General features: G+C 36.4%; 1 protein-coding gene across 1 annotated transcript; it reads right to left on the bottom strand.

The window, feature by feature from the left end:
• LOC103702563 (E3 ubiquitin-protein ligase KEG-like) lies at nt 1–26,018 on the bottom strand. The gene is made up of 16 exons (XM_008785048.4): nt 25,172–26,018; nt 20,612–20,980; nt 20,302–20,532; nt 19,814–19,939; nt 19,373–19,709; nt 19,123–19,280; nt 15,913–16,070; nt 10,145–10,266; nt 9,884–10,018; nt 8,178–8,302; nt 7,816–7,920; nt 7,410–7,643; nt 2,511–2,844; nt 2,208–2,396; nt 1,807–2,112; nt 1–1,699 (listed from the first exon to the last, which is right to left on the bottom strand). Exons 1-16 carry the CDS (start codon nt 25,984–25,986, stop codon nt 446–448), a joined length of 4,998 nt encoding a protein of 1,665 aa, XP_008783270.2. The 5' UTR covers nt 25,987–26,018; the 3' UTR covers nt 1–445.
• Between the last annotated feature and the right edge of the window lie 1,751 nt (nt 26,019–27,769).

The raw sequence follows: 27,769 nt of genomic DNA, 5'->3' as shown, positions 1-27,769 counted from the left end.
TATCCCAATATAACCAGAATTAAATATAAAAAAAAAGACTGATACAAAGCTACAATATACACCATGTTTACAATCAAAAGTAATGAATGAAAAACTGACATCTAAAGAAAACTATATACCACCACAGGATTTTTGAAAAACGAAATACAAGGGAGCATTTCAATTTAACACCCAGGTCTAATAACCTGTACATTAGTATGATATAGTCAAATGGTAATAAACTCTCATGGATAACTATGTGAATACAGACCAGCCGACACACTCGACCCCTAAACCTTCATGAAGAAAAACCAGCTTTCTTCTCCTCATAGCCACAAACAATGTCTTGGTGGCCATGAGCTGATAGATGTGCCAGGAACCTTGAAAACAAGACCAAGGTCGAGAATACAGCAGCTGAATTACTTGTGACAGCTAAACAAATAAGAGTTAAAGAATTGCTGAATCCCTATGAGTAGCACTCATCGATGGTGTTGGTTGTGTCTGAACCTTCATCAAGAACAATATCAGCCGGATCCCCTATCCACAACCTTCCATCCCTCCACTTGAACTTGATCCGTAGCTTCCCGTTAGCATCCACTCCCATCACCTCACCTTTACTTGCAAATGTCTCCATGCCCCATCCCCACCTCGGCATTATTAGGCCTGGTCTTATCCTTACCTTGTCACCCACCTTGAATGCTCGAACCTTTTCCACCTCCCACTCTTTGCACACCCATAGTCTTTCGTTGAAACAAAAGGCAACCCGAAGTTCCCCATCCTCTATCTTGTGCACTACCCCGATGCTGACATGGCTTACATCACCCCACTGGTATGTTGGTGTCGTAACAGTTTCTCTCACCTTTACCCAGTCTCCAACACGCACTTCTTCTTCTTCCCCCACTCTGTCCACTTCTGCAGGGTCTATCATCCATGCCTTGGATCCTGCTGGTGTATATATTCTTAGCTTTCCATCTGCGTCTATAGATGATATTGTTCCTATGCTTGCATGACTGTGATTTGACCACCCAAATCTGGGTTGCTTCACAGATTTCTTTATCCTAACCTGCTGTCCCGCAACAAGCCTATCTACTCTTTCAAGCTGGTTAGTTGGTCCCACCCACCTTTCCTGCTCACCGCAAAATGCAACATGCACAGTTCCATCCCATGCATTGCCTTCGTACCCAATTCCATGAACAATACCAATGCTTCCAGGTTTCAGGGACTTCCAGCTGTTCGCATGCTCCCTGAGCTGCACCCATTCCCCAACCTCAAACATTTCCTCCTCCTCAAAGTCTGCGGGGTCTCCTCTCCATAACCCCGGCATGCCAAAAAAGGCCACTCGCACTTCTCCATCGGCATGCACACCAGTTATGATACCTCTAGAATCAGGCCGAGCATCTCTCCATCCCCATCTTGGCTCAAGTAGTCCAGTGCGAAACCGAACATGCTGACCAACTTTCAAACACGGAACCTTCTCCACATCCATATAATGAGTTACCCATTTTCCTTTCCTAAAACAGCCAGCCAACTCCAAGTATCCAGAGTCTTGTATGCTGTGTACCACAGCTATACTTTCTCTTCCAATGCTGTTCCAGTCATATGTGGGTCTAGCCCCGAGACTTGGCTTCAGACGCACCCAGTCTCCAACTTCAAAGCCTGAAAGTCTCTCAACATCACCTGGAGCAACTTTCCACAAACTACTTCTGCCGGCCACCCTAACCTACAGACAGAAAATCAGTTGAGTTTTGGTAAGCAGAGACCCAATGAGCATGCTTGGAAAAACCTAACATTCATAATATAGCAAACTAGCAAAGACATGTAACTAACATTCAAAGTTCCATCCATGTCTATTCGTGATATTGTCCCAATAGTTGCAGCAGACTCGTTTGACCATCCAAGTCGCGGCTGAGATATAGATGGCATCACATGAATTTTTTGACCTACTTCAAATGGCTGCACCTTCTCCATGTCTGCCACTGAACAAGCAAAAGGCTTGCTCCTAAAGCAGAAGGCAACACCCATATCACTGCCATCTTCTAGACTATGGATTATTCCAATACTATTTCGTGTGACATCTTCCCATCCATATTTTGGAGATGGTACAAAAGCTTTGACTCTAACCCAGTCACCCACCTACGCACCAGCATTAGGAAGAAGAAAACTTAGAAATTCAGATATGAGATAAGAAAATAACATAGCGGCACTAAAAAATGGTAAGAGGACCATACCTTAAAATTTTCGACCTTTTCCATATCAGAAGGATCAGCTTGCCATGTAGTTGATCGATCTGGAATGTCAACTACAAGGAGACCATCACACTCTATATCTATAATTTTTCCTACACTGTGATGTGTCTCACCACCCCAACCATACTTAGGCTCTGCAACAGATCTCTTTACACATACTTGATCACCAATCTAGAAAGATTACGGATATAATCACAAGTAGAAGCAAAGTCAAGAGATTAATACCAGAATATACTGAAAGCAACGAAAAGAAAAACATAAATTATAAGTTATGCATCTCATTACCCTAAATGGTTCAACAGGTTCGACTTCTTCAGGTTCACAATGCCATGGATTGGGCAAGTAGCAAAGGCCCAGCAGAAGGCTACTATCTGGTCTGATGGAATGCACTATCCCAATGCTTCCAGGAGTTACAGCTTCCATACCATGTATAGCAGCTGTCAGTGCAGGGCGAACTCGGACCCAGTCACCAACCCTAAATTCTTCAACTCTTTCCATCTCTGCAGGATCAGCTCTCCAACCCCTAGATGCTCCAGGAAAACCAACCCGTAGTATCCCATCATCATCAACACAGAGAACTGTTCCTATGCTATCTCGCGATTGACCACGCCATCCATACCTGATAAAAGAACAATAAGCTGTTACATCAGGTGCAATCTAGAAATACAAATCTATAATTGAGCAAATTTTAGTGGAGTGTAATTTCAAAAGCAATTCTATCACTACTGTGTATTAATAATTAGACATGCACATCGGAAAATAATTAAATGCCCCTCGGTGAAATTACATGATCATGCCTATACATACATACAAAGGAACATACCTATATGTGCATAAAAACATACATCAAATCTGGGTCCTAGTTAAGAGTTAGCTGGACTCTACTCAAACTGGCAACATTTATATCAAGTGTAATACCCAATTTTTTTTCAAAAAAAAAAAAAAACATAGTCTTTTTAGTCAATTGCGTGGCATGACCAGAGGATGATGATAAAAACAAACAAAATGTTAACCGCTACCTATGGACATTGAGATATTTTATTAAAATAATATCCCTTTGTCTCCATGAAACTGAAGTATTAATTTTGGTGCACCTGTGTAATAGAACACAACAAATCAAAAGGCCATGCTTCAAAAAATGACAAGAGGACAGGGGCAGCAGTGTTAAAGGGAGAAGAACAAGGGGTATCTAGAAAACGCATAGAGGAAACATAAGGGTAAAAGGGCTAGGAGAATACGGAGTGCAAAAAGGGGATGCCATATCAGAGAGAGGATAAAGAAAGGACAAAATGGGTGGTGAAAAGAGTTAGAAAACCTTCCTGTGTGTGTGCTCGTGCATGTGTGTGTACGAGAGATGGAGTTTGTTCCTATTGAGAGGAGAGAGTAACTACTCTAAACTCGAAAATCAACAATGGGGCATCAAATTGAAGATCTATAGTGTTAACCTTAATCTCTACCACTAAAAATGCCTAAAAACTAAAAATCACGTGTTTTGACTATTTCTCACATATCCATCACATGGACACAAAAAATTGAACAGTTAAAATGATATGAGACCACGTTTGATATGATCCAAGCATTAAAAATTGATTTTCAATCTATATATGTTTCAACACATGGAAAAAAATGATCAATACGGTGGATTCTTAATTTAAATACTTCATCATATATTTTAGCACAACGGAAACATCAATATTTGAGTCCAAATGTTACATAGGTTAGAGATAATCAAAATACTCAATTTTTGATTTCTAGGCACTTTTAGGGACATAGATCATGATCAACGGTGTGGATCTTCGATTTGCAAGCTCCATTATTGATTTTGGAGTCGAGAGTAGTTACCCTCTCCTCTTAAGAGAAGCAAAGTCTATCACTCTTTATACACACACACACATATGCACATATATTAGCATATATATAAAGAAAGGCTATTTTATTTTCAGGGAACAACCACCTCGGTTGTTTGCACTATAAATGACAAAAATATCCCCAATATATCACACCAGATGGTTCTACTTGCATAGAGTTATTTTGTCATTTGACAGGTACAACTAATGTATGAAAAGATGAAACAGTCAAATGATCAATGCAGAAAAAGTGCATTCATTGCATCCAACAAATGACAGATATCACCAAACAACAAAACTAGTTATTCCCTATGAACTAATTAGCTATCGTTATATATGTGTGTATACGTACACATGTACATGCATGGATGTATGTATGTGTCTGCATATATATATATATATATATATATATATAATGAATATGTATAGAGTAGAGCTAATATGTGGATGCCCACACAACAACCCAAATAAGGTTGGTCTTAAACAGATGACCAGGGGCCCAGTACCAATTATCCAAGCCCTTAGATGTGATCTATTAGTTCTAAACTACATTACCATTTAAAACAAAAACATGCGGTTTAAAGATCCCTAACTTATGCATCCAGTGGTAAAATATATGTATTGTTCATGATATTTGAACTATCCATTTTTTACCATTGGATACATAAATGATACATAGGCTAGAGGCCTCCAAATCATATGATTTTCTGATTAAAAAAAAGGTTTGGAGATAATAGATGACATCTAGTAACTCAGATATCAATATTGGGTCCCTAGTCATTCAGTTAGCATTGACCTTATTTGAGCTATTATATGGGCACCCATATATTAGCACTCTACTATACATGCACACAGACATATACACACACATCTCATATAAGTATATATATGTATACATGTGTATACATATATATAGAGAGAGGGAAGGAGGGAGGGAAGGAGGGAGAGAGAGATGCACACAAGCACGTAGGTGCATGCAAAAGTCATAACATACATATGCATGCATGTATGTCAATAGAGAAAGAATTAGATATGTTTATTTTATAAAATATTTAACAAATAAAAATTAATGATAGACCCACCAAACTGTAGATTCACACTATTGATCGTGATTTCCAAAACTAAAAATAACCAAAAGTGACATGTGATGGTGGTCTCTGACCTACTTCAGTGAAAATAAATGGCTTTAATGATATGATGATGTTTTGCTATGATCAAAGCATTGAAATCTATTTGTTTTCGATCAATGCTTAAGATGCTGATATCGTGATCATCAAAGTGGATTCTCAAAATAAACAACCTATTATACATTTTAGCACACCAGTACAACATATATCACTCATTTTTGCACGCACCTAATGCATAGGTTAGAAATCTATAAAAGATAAAATTCACAACCATTTTTGAGCTATATATCAATATCAACAATTTAACTCTTTAATATGAATGACACATTGTTCTTTGAAATTATTAAATCTTCTGTCAAAGATTTTATCGTACATATGTATGCAAGTGCATGATCGCAGTCACAAAGAAGAATTCTCATTTATGTAAGGTTAGCTTTACATGTCCTCCTCGATCAGTGCTCTATATCTAATCCAACTAGACAGTTTCCCAAATGAGAGTATCTTCGGTTCCAACTAATTCTATTGAATACATCCAAGGTATTTTATTTATATAATCCTCTTTTCTCACAATCCAACTAGAGTATAAAGAAAAAAGCCCACTTTTCTTGGATTCATCTTTGCTGTATGCAGTTGGTGCTCAATTTGTAGTACCTTAAGCCAATGTTTGGTTGTTGAGTTTATGAAAACCATAAAACCTTTTTTTTTATGAATAGGTTTTATAACTGTTGTTTTTAATTCTTATTTTAATTTAAGTTATTGTTTGCTAGGAGAAGGGTTTGGGCGATTTGAGACAAAAGCATAACAAGTAGGAAGGAAGCAAAACAATGATAAGATGATGGAGGGTGAAGTGAAGGAGGACAGCAATGAGAGGGGTCTGGATGAGGTTGTAAAGGAGTGCAGGGAAGATGAGGAGTAAAGGGCTGGAAGGACAAGAGGAAGAGAAAAGGAAGGACGGATTTGGAGGAGGAGGTCAGGTGTGTTGGGATGTTTTTGGCACAAAAATGTAGGAACAGGAGATGAGGACATGGTTTCTAACAAGATATGATTTAAGACCATAGCGAGGGAAAAAGGTTCCTCGGTATCACACATATTTCAATTTTGCATTTTTTTTATATGTTTATCTTATGAAATATCTGATTTGAAATTCTTGTTTTATCAAATCTAGTAACGTTGCATCCTACTAACCATACAGCTACCTAAACTATCCCTTTATTGTGCTTAAGTTTTAATACACATCCAACTCAATCTCCTAGGCTCCACTAGGTTAATCTCTTACATGTGGCCTGCTAACCATGCAACATACAGCTATGTAATATAATGTTGGTCCAGTAGTTGTCAACCTTGCACAAAGATGAGTCTAAATTGTACATGGTACTTCACCTAATCAACTATTTCATTTATTCCATTTATTCCAATTTATCTTTCATCTAATACATATATATGTGTATACACATATACACTAAAAAACTTCAAATTTGCTAAATATAATAATTTGTTCAAGAAGAAAATATAAGGTACATATGTGTATGTATGCATCTATGATTTATGTATGTGTGTGTATGTTTATGGTACAAAATACTAGCATACTCAAATGAGTTTTACTTACCTGAAATATTGACATCAGCCTAAAATTATCAAGATGTACATATAAATAATCTATCACAATATCATATCCTATAGTTTTGTGTAATAACTGCTCTTTTCTTCTATTTTAAACTCCTTTTGAATTTTTTCTTGATTTTTTTTGAACAAAAATCTGAAACTCAGAGCCTTCCTAATGTCATTTGACTCCTTTCTCCTTCATGCCATGGGGCTATCAAGGTTCCATGCCCTTACTTCTTTTGCTACATGTATTCTTTATTTTGTGATGGGTAAGAGGAGATGGAATTGCACTAACAGATTCTGAGAATTTGCATTTCATGATAGAGATATGATGGCCAAACTAGTTTTAAGAAAGCTAATTACCCAATTGAAGGGCACTGACTGTTGGGAAACTACTTCCCGTAACATATGATACAAAAGTGTAAATTTTACTTGGGAATATTTTGGAGTAAGAAAAACTAAAGTTTCAAACAATAATGCGATGACATAAATTTGTGTCAATAGCATAAAGTGAGACTGAATAATCAACAATTACAATAATACAGAATTGAATGGTATCTCTGAGAGAAGTAGATTACAAACTATGCATACAGCATTCAGAGACATACCTTGGTTCTTTAACATCACTTTTTAGCTGTACGTGTTGTCCCCTGTTCAAAGGAACCAATTTTATGACTTCACTTGCCAGAACACGAGCCTCTCCAGAGCAAAATGACACAAGAAGGTTGTTGTTGTCCATAATTGCCTGGACAAAGCCTACACCCTTGTGGCTTGCACCTTGCCAACCCTGTGCTGGATTTATGACGCTTCTTTTGAATTTCACCCAGTCTCCAACTTCATATCTAATTGCAACATTTGATCAGAGCATGATCGATTGCATATATTTTGCTTAAGTGCAGCCCAGAGAAAATGATAAGAAATATTGAAATAAATTTTACCAAAGTATTAAAAGACATGATAGTAAAACGAAATAGAAAAAAAAAGGACACTGAAGATGAGGATCATTTTGCATACATGGTTGGAGACAGATGAACTCCCTTGTCTGCAAGTGCTTCCATCAGGTCTTCTGAAATCCATTCTCGAGGAAGGGTCTCAAGGAAATCACGCAATGTCCAGCCCCTGTCACAAATTAAAATAATATGAGTTTATTCTTTTTCTACTTCCACTTGAAACAGTTATTGAAAGTTGAGAATGAAGTTTTAAAACAATTTGTAGACCATGACAACTGAACTATTAAACCATGTAAAGATCCAAATTTTAACAAGCAAGAATCTAACAGATAAGTAGATCATTGAACCATGTCACCATTCAGAGAACTAATTGGATATAACCATGAAATAATAAAGAATCAGCATTTTCAGTGGATAAGCACTTGCCTGTGGTTTCGCACTTCAACAGCAGGAGATGGATGTTGCAACATAACAACAATCCAATTAAGATTTTCACGTATCATCTTTGCCGCATCAGCTGCTATATGAAAAGCATTATCACCATCGTCATCCTGTATCAAGTAAGCAAAGCCATAAAATTATGAGGCTAGAAGTTAATAGAGCGTCTCTCACAGAAAAAGGACATTATGCAACTGGACAAGATCATGTAAAATACTAACTGAAGATTCAATTTATATAATTACTCTATAAAAAAAGTTCCACCAGAATGCCTACAAAAGGCAAGATGAAGGATTAATATACGAATAAACCCTTCAAATTTGAACATCGCTGTTTTAACATAGATGCCAATTAACAATTTAACGATTAGAAGCAAAAGAAGAAAATAAAGGAATACAACATTATGATAACATGCAATATGTATAGTGGACCATAAATTAAAAAGTGCATTACTGATTATGAGCTACACATCTTAAAACACAAAAGAACCAAGATTTTACATCTAAAGCCAACGAAACATTTGCTTTTTGTCTATTAGACATTTATATTGCAAATTATGATATTGTGGATTCTTAATTTAAATGGTTAATCATGCATTTTGCATTATTGAGGATTTGAATATTCAAGTTTCAATCTATGACATACACGTGCATAAACACATAGAAGCACATTTATGCTTGAATTCTCAAACAGGCACATGTAATGCACATCCAAATTATCAATAGGCTTATGAAATGAACCTCAAATGATCAGCAAATGCAAACCCTTTTTGATAATTGCATCTCTCATATTTGCTCAAACATTGTCTGGTGCAATATAATCACCCACAAGTGCAACTATTAACAAGGGGAATGTACTTATCATTTAATTTACCAAATTACCCTCTCATGATAGCATAATGTGGTGGCATTTCAAGAAGTGACAATTTGACTCCATAACAGTCACGGAGTAAAGATTTTGAAATTAAAGTCAAGTCTGATATGGTTGATAGATTTTGGCATATGGAACACACATGATCAAAAAGTTTAGCCATAAAAATTAAATAAATAAATATCAATCTTGATAGTTCACTGCATAATTATCTAAATCACTAAAAAAATACCTAGATATAGTGAAAAATGATCTGTACTTAAATATAAATAGACCGACTTACCCTCAAGTGGTGTAATGAGGTCCCCCCCCCCCAACCAAACCAGCGAAAAAAGAAAAAACCCACCCCAATGACAGAGGGAAAGATAATCATTACTAGTGGAAAGATATTCATTTTTCAGAGTCCCCTTGCTTGTCACATAAATCAACCTGCAAGTGGGATCGCTAAGTACGGCTTTATCAACATCTAAGTAAGAGACAGAATTCATTAATAAAACCATCAAAATTGTCAAAAGTTCAACAGGACAGCAAAATTATGAAGAGCATTGCCTATTCTGCAACTTTTAGAAGTCTGCACCCTTGTCAGATGAACATGAAGCCACAAAGTAATGCAAATATGCATTTATAATTATGTTATCATAGATGTTCACACAGAACTGAATTACACAGGTACAAAGATTGTAAGAAAGAAATGGGTATATCCTAGAAATAACAGTCCATATATATATATATACATATAGGCATATATATATATATAGTATATTGTCCAAAACTTGTCAAATATTAAGTAATTAAATTCAATGTTTCCACAAAAAAGACCATACCTGCAAATTACAGTCTCCTCCAGCAGACAACAGCAAACCAACACATGCGTTTGCACCTCTGTTCAATGCAACATGCAGAGGTATCGTATTTTGTGCATTTCTAACATTGACATCAACTCCAGCTTTCAGAATAATCTAATCATGAAAAGCAATAAAAGATATTATATACCAAACTGAACTCAGGAGAAAAAATAAATCCACACCTAAAGTTTATATTAAACTAATAAGTAATTTACTTAATTCTAATCGATCTAGACTTACGTTCACTAACTCTGCATCATTAATCATTGCAGCTGTATGCAGAGCTGTTCGGAAATTCACTTCATCTTGAGCTGTTGGATCTGCACCTGCAGCAAGTAATATCCTTACCAATTCTCGGCCCTCTGTCAAAATAGAGTCAAGTTTAACAATAAAGAGAGCAGCTGAACAAAAGCAACACTTTTGCCATAAGATAATGTTAAGCTAAGCAAATCCATTTGCATGTTGTAGATATCCATGAAAGGGGCTCTCATTTCTATAAAGGGCATTGTAAAGAAAACAACAAGCCAGCCTCTTCATGCATTTGAAAATGTCCTTTCTCTTGCATTTCTAGAAGAACCATAAATCTTTTAGTCAAGTCAAATTCCATAAAGTATGTAGTACTGACCCATACCAACATACCATAAATACCAGCAAAGTATTGGTGCAGTATTGGGTTCAGTTCGGTATGAGTCAAACCGGTCTGTATCGGTCTGAACTGCCGAAAACTTCTCGAAACTGGGGTGTACCATACTGTACTGATCAGTGCCACCCAATTTTGGATGGCAATGTGATAAAAAATGAGAAAAAGGGATTTGAGCTGTCTCAATATGGGGTACATACTATATCGTACTAGCCATATCGATAACATACCTGTACGTTATCAGTACCAAGATTATGGACCTTGTTCTATAATATCCACATTCACAGAACTACAGACAATTTCCAAGAGACACAATATGAGAAGCTAGAATGAACATGCATAAAGAATAGCTTTCATCAAAACACTTGTGGTTCAAAACGTTAATTGTATGGATCTTCTTATGGTAGAATTTATGGCTCTACAAAAAAACTAATACATACTACAGAAAAATGAGGGAGTTGTGGCACAAGCTGCTAAAAGATTCTGGCATTCACTTTTCTAAATTTGCACCACAACCATTCCTTTATCCTATTACTCCATGTATATGTAGATATAGCCTTTTGCTTTCCATCATTACGATCCAAAGAAGTGTAATAGTCTATATATTATCTCGAACTGAAACCATTCTGCATTTTATTGGAACCCATCATTTTATATTTAGAGAACTCCAATTCATAAAGGGCAGCATGAGCTGTTGCTAGCAAGGTCGGCCCTACCGACGCATACCATCCAGTACCGATACGGTGCACGGTACAGTATCGAGGGGTTTGGTTCAGTATGGGTTGAGCCGGTCTGAACCAAGTGGAACCACCCTATCCCGCCCGAAACCAAGGTATGTATCTTAGCATACAAGCCTATACCATCTAATTTCGGATGGTACCATGATAAAAAGTAAGAAAAATGGATTGAGAGTCATCTCAACATGGGATGTGTACCGTATAGACCATATTGTACTGAACCTGTAATGTACCGATGCGGCACCCACTACCGAGATTACAAACCTTAGCTGCTAGACACCCCAATTTTCATGAACCAGACCTGAACTACCCAGATCACACAGGAAAGGGTGGATCAGTCCAAACTGCTCGATAACAAGCAAGACTCCTTTAAAAGCCTTTTCTTGTATTTCCACCATCTGTTGGGAAATACAGCAACTGGCAGTTTTTACAGCTAGGATTTAGCAACTTTGAGCATAGATTGCTAGAAAATCCTTCATTAGAAGTTAGAACATATCGTGCAACTAGGTAATACCTACCCTGCCCTCTTAATTTATAATTTAAGAAATAAACAGTAGAGTATGAATCAAGACTTAACATTGAAGAAATTGCGGGCTCTAGATTAAACACAAATTTCATCCTAAATAATAGTTTAAATCAGGACTACCCCTACCAGCTACACAATGTGAACTTAATAGTTGACCGAAATGTCTACAAGCCCAATAGGTACTCCATGTGGCATTGAAGTGAGGGGCCACATTTCTTTGTGAAAAAGATGGTCTTTGTTTAACAATATGTTAATGTTCTTACTGTTCATGTGTTAGACAAATGTTAGTAGTCAATTATTTCATCTAGACAACCTTCGAATGTAAACTAATAGTACCCCAATCGGCCATGCACAAATATAGTTGTTCAATGTATTAGTAAGTGAAATCATGTATATCGCAACCAAACATGAGCAATGTCAAGAAAAAGGCTTTTACATAGCACAAATTGAACAATATAAAAAGAGCATTTAAATCCATAAACTTATTGTATGAGCTTTAATTCTTGTACCAACTTAAAGAACCTCAAACCCCAACACCCACTTCCCCTTCGAGGATCTTGGAGGTATGTGTAGGATCAAATAAGACTATGCCTCAGCAGACAACTAGAAACAAACCTTCATTACATGAATATCATTCAAGCAAATATCTACTTTAAATATTAGATGTAAATAAGAAACCACCCCATTTAAGTTTAATAAAAATTGTCTAAATTTCAAATTCAATAAAAAAAAAGTCTGGCGAAAAATCCAATCCCATATAAAAATACGACCCATTTTCACACCATCTATCTATTCATTTCTTTCCTATGTAAAAGAACTCAACTACGGAACGAGGGCGACCCGTGGAAATACATCGGTTTCTTACTCGTGCAAAGGAACTATTTCTTAAACCATAATAGCCCATATATTTTATTACACCCAACAAAACAATGCCAAGAGCTAAAGGTCAGACATAAGAAGTCCTACAACTTAGTCCCCAAACCATTTTAATTATGTGATGTAATCAACACAATGTGTTTCAACATGCACCCATCGCTTGTTTCATCCAAAATCTTATGAATAATCATAGTCTATTTTATCAAGGATTATCATTAAATAATGCTAATGCAGTTTTACAATGCATATTAGCTTAAATGCCACAATGCACAATATTCAGCTTACTTACATGCCTTTATTGATGATTATATGACATTAAATGCATCTTTAAATTACTTTTCTAATGCAAGAAAATAGAAAGAAATCTAAAGCAGCTAAAAGGGCCCCAAAATGCCTATGTCCATTTGTAACAAAACATGCCAATGCAATAGGCACCATTCCAACAGTGTGCCTGTCAGGAGGCACAGCACACAGCATATGCCACGTATTTAACAGCATGGGGAAAACACATGATACATAAACCCCACCAAAAGGTCTTCCGTTCAAAGGCATAGACCTGTGGATCTGTATAACCTCATCTGGTTTTGACATTATCTTTAACATAAAGAAAGACATTCAAATTTCTTTTTTATTACAATAATTCTGTATTAATTTAATACACTAATATTTTGACATACCTACCGCCAATGTAAACAATCAGCAACACAAAAGATAAATTGTACTTGGTAAAGTTTATATTAAATTTGTAAATAATACATAAAAGGTAATAACAAATATTGTTTTTGACTTAGCTCAAGTCATTGTGATTGCTGCTGTAAGCCATGGCTAACATAACACAGCAATAACACAGCTTCTTAAAGATCTAGATTCAGATTATTAGTTTTTAATTCAATCTTTCAGCCTTTATTTCTTCTTCAGTGCATAATCTAATCATTCTGTGGAGATCAGATGATGTCATGCCAAGTTTAGATTATTATTATGATGTGGCAACTCAGATTTAGTTACCACATCACACAAGGAGCAAGTCATGGAGCTCTCTAGTAGGACCCACCAATAGAAATCAACAGTGAGAACAGAGAAACGGACAAAAGAATGCCTCACCTCTCTTGGAGGTCCGGACTTTCCTTCCACCTTCCTCTTCCTCGTTCTCCATTATCTCTAGGGATCAACCAACATCGAGGGGTATTTTGGAACTTTTAAAATTCTATCACCTTGGAATATGCAGGCGCCATGGTATTGTGTAAGGTTAAAGTCCTTAATAATATGAAATGACTTTCTTCTTCTTCTTTGAGCCTCCTCTTCCCGATTTGCGACCCTATTTTTCTTTGAAAGTTCTATTGTTCTCCATCTACTTCATTTCCATTTATCTTGGACAACTGTTACATTGATATTGGACCAAAATGATTTTAGAACCAATCCCTCATACTCAAGGAGTCCATATGAATTAAGATTATTCATAATTTAGGATTTTAGTTCTTTCAGCCACATAATATTCCAAAATAAGTTGTGGTTCCGTAAACAGTGTCAGGCCACAGTATTACATTGCCACTCAACATTATCTAAACTTTACAAATTCAGCACTAGTGCTCGTACCAGTCAGGTGCTGGTTCAGTACAATATTTGTATGTACAATACCACACCAATGCACAGTACAGTAAGTGGTGTCAGTACAGCAAGGGGCACTATTTCTTTTTTGTTCTTTTGTAGTGGTGTAAAGGCATCCTAAGTACCTGTCTAATTTGGTGTTGTTGATATAGATTGATACATAAATTCTTGATGTAAACCATGTTTTATTTTGTAAAATATGGAGAAAAAAAATTCAAATGAAAGAATTGTTGAAAAGTTGGCCTTTAAAACAGTTTTATTGGAAATCCTCTAGTACAGGGACTTTTCACTTTATCTTAGTATCCATTACTAAGAGAGCTTTCATGGTCCCAAAATAGTGAAAATGGAGAAGCAATTAGGAGGCAGTTGTATTTATAGTCTAAGTATCCTAAATTGTAAAGCATATTCAGATGCAAGTGCAAGAAACTAGTGTTGATAAAAAAAAAAAAGTAAAATAAGAAAGGAAAAGAAAAAGGACAAGGAAGTCGTGGTAATGCCTGAAAAACACTTGAGAATCATCTCATTAAAAAATAAAAAATAGTTGAGATCTAATTTTTTGTTGTCAAAAAATTATGTTTATAAGTAAATTGGGTAATTACACTATAGAAAAGAAAACTCAATTGATAGGAGGAATGGTAATATTTAGGAAAGAAAACAAGGCAATACCTAGTCAGAGCAATATTGGAGCTAGTCAACTAAAGGGTGGGGAAGCACCAGAAAGTAAAGCAGGAAAGGAAGCAAGATCCCTCACCAAGCGTGGCACCAAGTACAAGAATCTAAGAGTCTAAGACGAAAGACAACCATATTAAATATTATAGAAACTTTTAGATTACCTATCCAGTGGCTTTTCTTCTTTATAAGTAGTTCTGGTGTTTATTGCCATAAAAAAAAACAACTGTTGCACAGATTTAGATGATGAGATAAATAATAATGGTTATATCAATAGGATGGTCTTAATAGCTAATAATAGTACTGTCGGTTACTACTTCACTAGGTTACAGATGGGATCAGAAGCATCTAAATTTATAGTGGGAGTGAAAGAAAGATTTGGAAGCAAGAGTACAGTGGTAGATAGAAGATTTCAACTACTGAGATTGTGGATTTCCAGATGATATTACTATATTTACAGATCGAGTGGAGTAAGTTTAAGACACAGTATTTCTGTGATAACGCTTTTAGAATTATGAAAAAAAAGTGTCATCAACATATTGATTTATGTAATCTGATTATCTTAAATTATTTATTCACTTGAAAGAAGCTAATTCTAATATCAACATCGAGCACTCCACTTTGTCTTATTATTTTAGATTTCACAAAAGAATTATCCTCTAAAATTATTTTCTGGTCTTCTTAATCTCCCATTTTATGGTATTAAATTAGGTTATCAGGCCAACTTCCCTTTTGACTCCAAACTATACAAGTTTTTCACTTAATGCCTTAGGTCTTCAACAGCAACCTCACATGATAATTAAGTTCCAACATTTATAGATGTATGATGCTCTGTAAGTCTACATATAAAATCTACTCAACATCTTAGATAAGAGGAGATCAACCTATTTATGAATGTATGATGTTCAGCAATTCAATAAATAAAACATTAAAGGATTCTAACAATGCACATTACCGATTTCATGATCTTTTTTTAAAGCTGCGGCCATGCACAATGCTGTTCCATTTGGACCTGGTATGTCAATTGCTTCATCTATCACTTCTTGTGATGCAACCTCCACCCATCTCTTCACCACAGCCATATTCCATGTCTCAACGCACAAATGTAGAGGCCTATGCACCATACATATAAAGTTAAAGCTTCACCATTTCGAAATGTTAGACAAAATTTTAATGCCACATGAACACTAAAGCACAAAATAAAATAAAATAAGCAACTAAAGCACACTTAATTATAAAAATTAATTAGGAACACCTAAATACAAAATTCATTAGGAATATCATCAAACATCACCACCAAATTCCAAAGCTCAAAGTAACAATCTACCTTGATGGAATAGATGTCGGACAAGTTATTATACTAGTCCTTGAAAGTGAATTGAAACAGCTGACAGAAAGTAACTATTTCAGAGCAATAGTGTCATTATGGTTCAATGTACAACTGTCAGCTGGTTAAAATTTTTTTGGTATCAACATGATAGCAGAGTATAAACTTTATTTTAATGATATTTCTTCTGAAAAATCAGGCAAGTTGGTGCAGAAGTTCCATAGAAGGCATTATCCCTGGATTAATGAAAAACAATCATTGTTAGCTTGTGAATATCATTCTGACAGGCAATATATTCTGTTGAGAGTTCTCCCGTAGTTTCTCATGACTGAATAGAAAAGAGACAACATTTGTTGCTTCTTGATAATTTGTATATATTTCATGAATATTTAATGAATTCTAGTTATATGTTCCAATTTTCTTCCATTTTTTTGTTGTTGGCAAGGGGGAGAAGATCCCCCAAATTTAGTTCTTACCGAACCACATTTTGGAGCAGACAGGCTTTCTTGACATTTTTTTAAAGTTTTTGCTAAACTAGAATATTATATTTACAGTTATTTTGTATTCATTAGCCTAGGTATAAAAGTTTGTCACCATTTTAGGGCCCTGCCATGTTTATTCATGAATTCCCATCTGTGAATATCTTAAAAATTTCAGTGCATGTGTTAAGAGGTGCACAGAATGACAATCTGAGCAACTCTTAGAGGCCATGGTGGCTAAATTCTAACTACAATATTTTTTGAGCCCATTTCATAATTGTGTTTTGTGCTAGCAACCAAATGTTTTGTGACACATGAACCAGATTCCTGTTTCAGCAATCTGCCAACCTCAGGAAACCCAATAGCCAGTAGCCAAACTTTCCTCACTACTTAAGAAGACTGTCTTAATGAAAAAAAACTATCTTTCTCCCTCCCTCTCCTTTATTTCTCTCCCTCCATTCCCTCTATTTCTGTTCCCCTTCTTTTCTTCTTTCTTATTCTTTTCTCTTCTTCTCTCTTTATAACTCTCTTAGCTCCTCTCATACATAAATGCTGCTCTCTCAATCTTTTATCCTATCTTGAACCAATAAATCTTATTCTAGCTCTCCTCCCATCTTAACATGTTGATATTGAAAGCCAAGATACATAGTTTATCATGCCTGCTTAGTTCAAGGTTGGAATATTACACATACATGCTGGGCTATGCCAAAAGAGTTGGTAATGCGTGGCACAGAAACATATGCTAGTCTATGAGAAAGATTTACAACCAGCACACAAGATACCACTGCTGTGTTCTCTTTTTTTTTTTCCTTAAGTATACACAAGTTTAACTGCTTTCTACCAGTGCATACACGTGTTTTCAACGTGGATGTATTTTTTCCCAAACCTATGATCGTAAATTGTCCTAGCTATAACTATTGATTGATGTTTAACAGATGCATTGCAAGTTTTTAGATAACTTGTCATACAAGCCAATGCTACATGATGTATACATAGTAACAGCACATGTACACATGATTTCATGATAAAAAACGAGGATAATGAACTCACGTTTACTTGTTAACAGCTTACAGAAGATACCTCACACATACTGTCAGACTGCCAAGTTTGTGGGAAGCACATATACCAAATTCTTGTATTATGGGAAGAACAAATACTTGTAGTACTACAAGAAGACAATACATTATAGATTGTCTCATTCTCTAACATTTGATTTGATTTGTAGTGAACAACTTTCTGACTCTAATTCCTAGATTGAGCATAAATTTTAAATATGAAAAGAAAAGAAATAGAAAAAATCCCTTGCAAATCTCCTTACCCAAAAAAAGGGTGAAAATGGTTTAAACCATTTTGAGATGGTCAGACATGGATTTAAAACTAGAAAGCAAGGTACAAGCTTGTATCACTACATATCGATCTGCATTAGTGCTTTAAAATATGTTATGACATAGTCTAATTTGCACTGCACAGCTTAACCTACTAACATAGATGCCAGAGATACTTGACCCTGTACCATGCTGATAACCCCTTTTGCATGGTACATATCATACCTATAGTATAGATCAAACTGATGAGCATTCCTATGCCATCTTTCATCTCTTTATATGGACAAATTCTATCATATTTGTTTTGCATCAGTAAGACTTGTTAGATGAATCAAAAATCATGTGTATTGAAAAATTAAACCATGACTATCTCTAAAAGGTAATTAGTAGTACTAAGATCTATTTTAAAAATAAAAAGGATTTCCATAGGCTTTCCAAACGCTTAGAGTACCAGTCATGCACCTCTGTAGAGTTTCAAATGGATTGAGGATTTGCATATGTATTCACCCTTTTTCACCCTAGCCCAACACAGACAGGATGTGGTGCTTTAGTTTTTAGTTAAATAGTTCAAAAGATCCCAATTATAAAGTAATGATGAAAATGATTGTGAGGTTTCTATATATTCATGATTTTCTTTGGATAAATTAGCAGTAAAGTTTAAGAATTCATTATGGGATGTTACAACCAAAGACTCTTAACACCTTGCAAATGTACATGTCGTATGATTTGTGAACTCTTCAAACAAAAAGAAGACAGAAGAAGATACAAGAACAACATAGAAGAAATACAGAGAAATATGAGATATACAAACCACCAAAAGGAAATACTTTGTTTCATTCAATAACCAATAACCGTGTTATCTAATATGGATCTCTCAATAAGTCTATAGCAAAACATACCTAGAATCACATTAAATCATGATATTTCTAATCCAACCTATTAACTTGATTCTTTTGCAACAAATCTACTACAAACTGTTCTGCTAATCAAACTCCATAAAGACTTTCCACAAGCAAAGCAATAGAGGATCTTACGTTTTTCTTTGTGCATTACAAAAACTCATTGATCTGCAGCCTCCATTTTCCAAAATAACAATAGCACACTCAGTATATCTTTTAGCTATGGCTGTATGAAGCACAGATTCACCTTCACCATCCACCGCATTGGGATCAGCACCTGCTAACAGTAATTCCTGTGATCATTTAAAACACATATAAGAAGACATGAAATCGATAGAAGAAAAAAAAATATAACACAAAACGTAAGTCATATATGTTGCCCTACCTGCATGCATTCAGGCTGGCCATGGAAAGCACAAACATGAGTGACAAATGGACCCCCGCCCCCTCTCAGCCTAGAACTAACATTAGCAGATCTATTGACGAGAGCACGAACACATTCTGGAGAGCCAGCAGCTAGAGCAAACACAATAGGGGGGTCACCATCTTTATCTAAGATATCCACATCAGCCTCTTTGTATGCCAATATAGTTTCTACTAGTTCTACAGAGCCTCGCCTACACGCTAAATGCAAAGCAGTATGGCCTTCAGCATCCTGTGCTTCTAAAAGAGAACAAATTGAGTTGCTTTTTCTCTCTGATGCAGCCTTTGCAAGCAGATCCCTGCCATAAACAAAGAGACAATGACTAAGTATTCAAATACATAAGAATCGGGTCAGTGCCAAAAAGCCATTATAGGGGTGGAAAGTTTTGATACTCAGACTAACCTAACACCGATAATATTGCCTTCAGATACCAGTCGATGTAAAACATTTGAATTATCCTGAAAAACCTCAAGAACAGATGTTGGGAATGGTTCTGCGGCATTCGTTGAAGAAACCTTTGTGAAATCACTGCATGAAACAAATAAGCCATGAAAGTTTCAATAAATATACAGGAAAGAGAATGTTTACAAACTCATGCCAAACAGAATAAACTCAACTATAAGGAGAAAGAAAAGAATTCAAGCACATCAGACCACCCAATGGACCTGAAATTTATAAAAAAACAAAAGTACAACATTCTCCCTGAGATGCTTAAATAAATCTCATTTACTGGACCTTGTTTCCTTTTCGTAACAAGATCTTTTTCTGTTTAATGCTTCCCCTCTGATGAGTATTTTGGAATCATAAAAAGAAAACTGGTTGACTAATTGGTGATAGGAACAGGTGTGCATATAGATAAGGCTTTTACATCAAAAGTGCAATGAAATTACTTATCCGGACTTGCAGGAGGGCTCCTAGGTATTTCTTGCAGATGCCGAAGAAATATTGCTAGCATTGCCTGGAAAGTTGGTCTCTTTGAAGCTTTGAACTGTAAGCAATCACCAATCATCTTCCACAATTCCCTAGGAATACCAACACCTACTACACTTGCATATTGAGGAGGCAGCCTACGAGCCCTGAAAACAGCTCGGTAAATTTCCTCTGCACTTAATCTGGCCCATCTGCATAGAAACAGTATTATCATATCATTTATTGTGAAGAATTATCAACAAGCACAAAGGAACGGGCTGGACCACTTACGGAACCGAACCAGTGCACATCTCAACAAGCGTACATCCAAAACTCCATGCATCTGACTCCAAAGATACGCCAATTGCATCATCCCAAAATAGATTTAATGGCTTCTTTAATGGCTCCCATACCTCTGGAGCTGTATAATGTGGGCTCAACATTGTACAATCCATACACATATGCACACTTGAAGAGCATTCCTCAGGAGAAGATCCAGCTTTTCGACATGAAGGTTTCTTAAGAATTGCTGAAAGCCCATAATCAGAGACCACTGCACGGCCATTTCCATCCAAAAGAAGATTGGATGGCTTTAGACTCATACAAACAATACCGGCTGCATGAAGTTCTGCCACTCCACGAGCAATATCTGCTCCATACCTGCAATAACAGAATCAGATATGTCAAGCTTGAATATCCTCAACGTCTTCCAACAAAAAAGAAGATGCACTTTTCATAACAGTATGACAGGCTTGGCATTATCTTTCTTTTCTATTCCAAGTGGCCACAAAGGAGAAAGGGTACAAAATAAACTAATCATTCTTCATTTTTTTAATGTTATGGTGTGACAAGACACAAGTGACATTCTTTTATAATGACAAATGTGGAGGATTTATTTTGATATCTTTTCAGAATATTCTTTTGTATGACCATTTTTCCTCCAACCAAATGCAGCATACAGTGGGTGAATCAAATAGAGTAAGAAAATGACAAGCATACATGAAGAAAATTTATTTCCTGTTCTTTAAATATGAAAAAGCTAAATATTTAACAAATATGAAACTTCCAATATAAGGGATGCAGCATATAGTGATACAAGGCAAAGCTTGTGTCGGAATATGTATATCTATAAAAAAAAAAATGCTACTTCAGCACAACCTGGTAGCAAATTCAGTACCTAAAACTAATACTTTGTTTTGAATGGCATATAAGTATTGGCCTTGATGAACAAGCTTGGAAATCAAACTTGGATGTACCAAGCTTGACAGATCAAATGAGATACAGCAGAAGAATTCTCCTGATGTATTCCTCAGGAAAATACTTCAGATATTTCAAGTTTGGAGGTCAATGGTCACATTCAAAGTCCAATTCCCGATCAGGTGAGCAGATACCATTATTAGAGTATATAATGGGTGTCCACATATTCAATACTATGATCAAAATCATGACTAAAAATAAGAAGTCACATATCAGTGCATGTGAGCATGGATCTCAAGAAGTGCTTCAAAATCAGGAGAAAGCAATAACTACAAATTCCATGTTCTTTTAATTATATTAGAACTTATAAGCTCCAACTGCTTGTTAAGATCTCTAATGATTTCGTTTGGACCTTTAGAGTATTCAATAATTCAATTTCACTTAAATCAAATTTTAAAAAGTTCAATGTTACATTAGAGCAAGATTGAATCTTTTTAAAATCTCCATTGGTAGTATCAATATAGCAGATCATTTGTTATCTTTTTATCTCAAAAAAGAAAGAACAAGTGACAAGTGTTCCTCTCAAAAAGAAAAGGTTCATAAAGCCCCATATTGTTTCACTACATAATAGACAAAATTTATACACAGTGGCAGCAGTGATGCAATGCAACAAAAGGACTATTCCTCAGCTGATGGATCGTTCCACGTGGATGATTATGGATGAACACACCACATCCATCTAAATACATAGCTTCTTTGCATAGCAATCCAGCAACCTGATTGTCAAAGATTAGTTTGGGGCACCTCAAGTTCACTAGGAAGTCCAGGGGAAATTTGCAATTTTTATTATAATTTTCTTACAGATCTGATGATAATTATAAGCTTTTTTATAATCGTAGTCGTTAATTGGAATTTTAACTTGTTATCTGGCATTTTGATCAGGTAACATGTTGGCTGGCTTTTTAATCAGCCATAAAAGATTAAAGTAAGCCATTAGAATTCTTTAATTTGTGTCAGATTAGGAGTCCTATATATATTGGCATCTGAAGATGTCATAGTTTAATTTATGATAATGGGAGCAACATTGAATACAAATATCAATAAAATTTTACAACATTTTCTCCCCTTCTCTCAAAGGTTCAACTCATGCAGTAATAGCATCTTCAAATCTAGGTGAAAATTCATATGTTCTTTCAGTAAATTGTGATATGCCCATCTAGTTATCATTTCATACTCTAATTAAAATTCTTATCAAACTTACAGATTTTCTTGAATCCATTTCACATCCATTCTCAAACAATATACATGCTATATTCTTAACGATCGCAAAAGAGCCATCTTCTGCAGTAGAAAGACCCTTGAACCAAAACTGCTTTATAGAATCTCTCTCAAACCTCAGGTAAGTCCACAAAATTCCAGCAAACCACATATAAACATTTAGCTAAAGAAAACAATTGGCCATTATTGTATCATGAAAACATTGGTCATATTTGGTCTGGCATTGTGATGTGAACCAATAGAAACCAAAAGAAACAGATAATATGACTGGACAGCTATGAAACAGAGACAGAATTAGTGACACCAACCTGTTGGACCTAATTTGGCCTTCTGAATGCTTCATAAAGAAGTAAAATGTGAGGTGTACAGTTTCCAATTTAACAGGAAATTGAAGAGAAGAATTGATGCAGTGTAGCTCACCTCAGTCCTTTATTTACTTTATATGGAGCCACTTTCCAATTTTGGCATGCTGTTTTATCGGATTCAGTTTGGTTTCAGCTTTTTGACACATTTTTTTGGGTTGATAGGAATTTTGTTTATCTAAATATTCTATTTTTCACCAGCGGTGTGACAGGTATCCACATCCACTTAAGTTGTACATGCCTATTGCATAACAATTAAGTGATGTGGCACATCTAAAAGAATCAAGACAAGTGATCTTCATGTCAAGATCAGATACACAAATGACTAGTAAGAGGGAATCTATGGGTTGCTAAGCCACAGCTTTGAAGGGTTTAATGTGGCAAATCTCCATTCGGCTCCACTCTTTGCTCTCCTCCTTGGCTCGTAAACCTCTTCAATACCCTCTCTCTTTCACACCCCATTCTCCATCCCCATCCACCCTTTCTTCTCTTTCTCTCTTATCTCTCCAACTGGCACCTCTTTCTTTCTCTCTCCCATTCATGATGAAGCCTCCTTTTCTTCATTTCTTTTTGATTCAAGGAACCAAAACTTTATAAAACAGATTGTAAAGCTCAAAGAAAGTTACCTGACTTTACTGATCTACAGAGATTGCTACTACTCCTTGGCTTTCTTCTTCTTATTGTTCACTGCTTCTACTCAAGTACTTGGATCCAAAGAATAAGACATCCCCATGTTGGTCCTTCCCCTTAAGAACTGTGAATCAATGAATACAACATTTCAAGCAGTGTTTTTCTTCTACTACTTCCCTTGACCGCTAGTTCTTTTCCTTCATCTTTCATCTTTCACCTTTCTTATAAGGAGTTGGCTACCCTTTGATCACTTAAATTTAGGGGTGAAAGTGGATCAAATAATATCCGTCCGGATCCATTTTCATATCCGAATCTATCCAGATATGAATAGAAATTTGAGCATCCGACTAATATCTGTATCCGTATACATATCCGTTGAAGAAAGTGGATATGGATATAGATAGTCAACTATCCGAACTGTATCCGAATATCCAATTCCATTTGTAATCCTATTTAATTTTATATAGCACTCATAAATTTTTAAGAAAAATAAATGACCCCATTAGCATGCTATTAACTTGATTTATCGTCCACTTAGTAATATCTTTGATTATGTTGTCATAAAGTTTAATTATCTGATTTATATCTATATTTATATCCATACTTTTGGTATCTGATTTATATCCATATCCGTTTAAAACAAATATGGATATGAATATTTACATCCGACTAACATCCATATCCGTATCTATATTCATCAAACAAAACAAATATGGATATGGATATGCTAGTATTCGATCCATATCCGATCCGATTTCAGTTCTACTTAAATTTCAATAAGGCTCAAACTTAAAGCACCCTAAATTTATTAAGATTAAGGTTAGAAAAGCTCGAGTGTCATTAAAATTGTGAAGCATGGTTTCAGGGGTTTTAAGATCTGACAACAAGTAACTTGGAAGTTTTCAAAGTTTATCATGAATCATAAACTGTAGTACTTTTCTTTTGCTTCCCCTTGTTATATGATTGCAGGCTCAACATCTAAAATTCAGTAGACTTCTATGCGGAGCTGCATCAGCAATTATTATAGGTATCTGTACTATTGCAGACTGGTCTATTACTATCTTTTAATTTTCAGTTCTGTACCTTCCGATCCAACAAGACAAGTATTTCATCCTATACATAATGAGGTTTTACCAAGTAAAGAAACAACTTTAAGAAGCGCATCTATATAGACAGCTTTAAAAATCCTACCACAACTAATTCTGTCCCTAGTGTCGATTTCACACACACAAGGAGCATGAAGAAAGGGCAAGCAATATATTCCATACAAGTTGTATTCATACCATAGTATCAACAGAGGCAACGATTATAATGGAAGCATTTTCATTTAAAGCATGTTTTTTTCCTCATGAAAGAAAGAAGAGAAAAATGGGAAGACTCGAACCTAAGGATCTGCTCCAATGTGAGGCGGCCGTTGTTCTGCTCCATCACGGACTTTATAGAGCTATTATACCTGTCCATTACAAGGCATAGATGCCCATTCATCCTGGTTGCCCCATGGAAGGTGCACACATTCCTGCACCACATTGAGGCCCGGCGCAGGCTCTCGAGCTGGCTCTGCACCCACACCACATCCATATCATCGGTGATCGCGACCTTCTTCACCGCCATCTGGTGCCGGCACCTCCCAGAGACAGTGCCGGCGGCGGAAGAGGCTGAAGAGGAGGAGGACGATGACGAGGAGCTTCTGGAGAGCACGGCGGACCACATCTCGTGCCCGGCCCTGCGGCCCTCCCCGAGCCGCTTGAGAAGCTTGAGGTCCTGGTGGGTCACGAGGTCGACAGCGCAGCTTGTAGCACCGGTGCCGCCGTTGGCGAAGCAGCAGCCGGAGACGGAGGGGCGGGACAAGCGGTTCCGCCTTCTCCGGCTGCGCGATCCTACGTAGTCCTCCTCGTCATCGTCGTCAAAGTCGCCGCCGTCTTCTTGATCATCGTCGCCGTCGTCGGTGAAGTCGCAGTCGAAGGAGGGGGAGGATGTGAGGAGGGAGAGGATGGGGAAGTTCTTGCGGAGGGCGTGGACGCTGTTGCCGACGACGGTGGGGTGGCGGCAGCGGGGGCAGGAGAGGGAGGTGTCGGTAGAGGCGGCGAACATCCGAGACAGGCACGCCTTGCAGAAGCCATGCCCGCAGTGCAGCAGCAGCGGCACCCGCTCCTCCTCGTCGTACCGGCTGTGGCACACCGAACAGCACGGCACCTTCATCTCTTCTCTTCTTCCCCCCCACCCCCCCCCCCACCCCCACCCCACCCCACCTCCTCCTCCTCCTCCTCCTCCGTTCTCCCGCTTCCCACCTAATCCCTCCAACTCCGATCAAAATCGAGGCTGGCCCGAAAAAGCTCGAGAAAGCAGCGATTCTACTCTAATTTGATGCCAGTGCTCAGGATTGGAGACAGTAAACATCAAATCGAAATATGTTAAAGTAAGGGAGGTCAGATCCGGTAAGCAGATTGAGAAGGGAAGAGGGGGAGAGTTGATGGCGGGGTAGTAATTGATCAGATTTGGGGATTTAGGGTTTGGGGAGAGGTATGGAAGTGGGGGTTAAGAAGAAGGGGAGAACCGGCGGTGCCGAGAAGAGCAGAGAAGAGTGATAAGAGAGAGGTAGAGCTCTGTGAATCTGCTCTCTTTTCTCGCCCCCTTTCTTCTTTTTTGCTTCTTTTTCTTTCTTTAGCCCGTTTTCGTCCGCCCACCTTTTCTTGCGCCCATTTATATTTTGGGTAGTTCTTTCTTTTCCTTCTTTTTTTTCTTATTCTTTCCATATATTTTCGCCCATTTTCTTCTGTCGTTGTCCGGCTCGCAGCGTACCAACCCTGTGGAGGTAGCTTGGGTAGACGGCTTCCTTGGGCTACACGTGCGGCGGGGTGCCGGGGAAGACGATAGAAGTAATTAACTGCCTCTAATTAGGGGATTAGATTTTTTATAGTCAAATTTTAGAAGTTTATGTTATTTCTTTGTCATGTTGAGGTGACTTATATTTCTAAAAGTAAATGAATAATTTGATCATGAGATTTGAGATTTCTATTCAAATTTTTGAAGTTTATGCTGCTTCCTTTTTACGTTGAGGTGATCTAATATTTCTCAAATTAATAAATTAATTGATATTCTACTTCAATTATTGAATTTGATGTATTACTTGATTTTGGAACTTGTTGTTATTTTACTTTTTAGATTAATCTAGTTATGGAATTTGATATTTTTTTTCTAACTTAAAATTTCAATTGTTTGTGTTTTTCTTGGGTGATACTTTGAAAATTATGTGATAGGATATTTTTATAAAAAATACGGTCTTCCTAAATTATCTTGCCAATCTCCGACATGAACATGGCATTGATTCATTGGCTGTTGATGTCTATGATCAACTCCGAGATAAATTGAGACTCTATTATCACGACACATGTGATAAGTGGTGAAATTTTGAAAAAAAATTAGTTATTTCGAAATCTCAGCTGAGATATATGGGTTGATATATGAATATATGAGACAATATAATACAAATAATGTTAACTATTACATTCTTAATATTTATATAACTAAACTTATTTAATGTGATAAAAATTAAAAATTTTATTTTTATGTTTTAAAATTATTTTGAAAAATACTTTAGAAAATTAGTCCATATCATTCAAGTTAATAAGTCAAGATCTTATATATATTATACTAATGAATGGGTGATACAATTAAAAAATGAATATATCAACCGAGATGAAAACCTTGCTAACATGGCATATTTGTATTCAACCAACTTCTCATGAATTTCAATAGTCCTCATAAATCATATCAATTATCTGATAACGCACACATGCAAAGAAGTAAAAGTATTATTCGATAGTGTTGAATGTTTATTTTCTATATTAATCTTTCTACTCTCAAAACCAAATAAGTTTTGGAAAGTTTCAAACAAAAAAAAAATCTCAACATAAACGACAAAAAGTGCTCCAAAAAAATAAAAATCTCATATATTAAAGTTTTAGAAATAATTCACGAAATT

This window comes from Phoenix dactylifera, unplaced genomic scaffold (assembly GCF_009389715.1).
Source record: "Phoenix dactylifera cultivar Barhee BC4 unplaced genomic scaffold, palm_55x_up_171113_PBpolish2nd_filt_p 000026F, whole genome shotgun sequence".
NCBI classification, from domain to species: Eukaryota; Viridiplantae; Streptophyta; class Magnoliopsida; order Arecales; family Arecaceae; genus Phoenix; species Phoenix dactylifera.
Note: the sequence above shows the minus strand (reverse complement) of the source record. Positions and strands in the feature narration are given on the sequence as shown.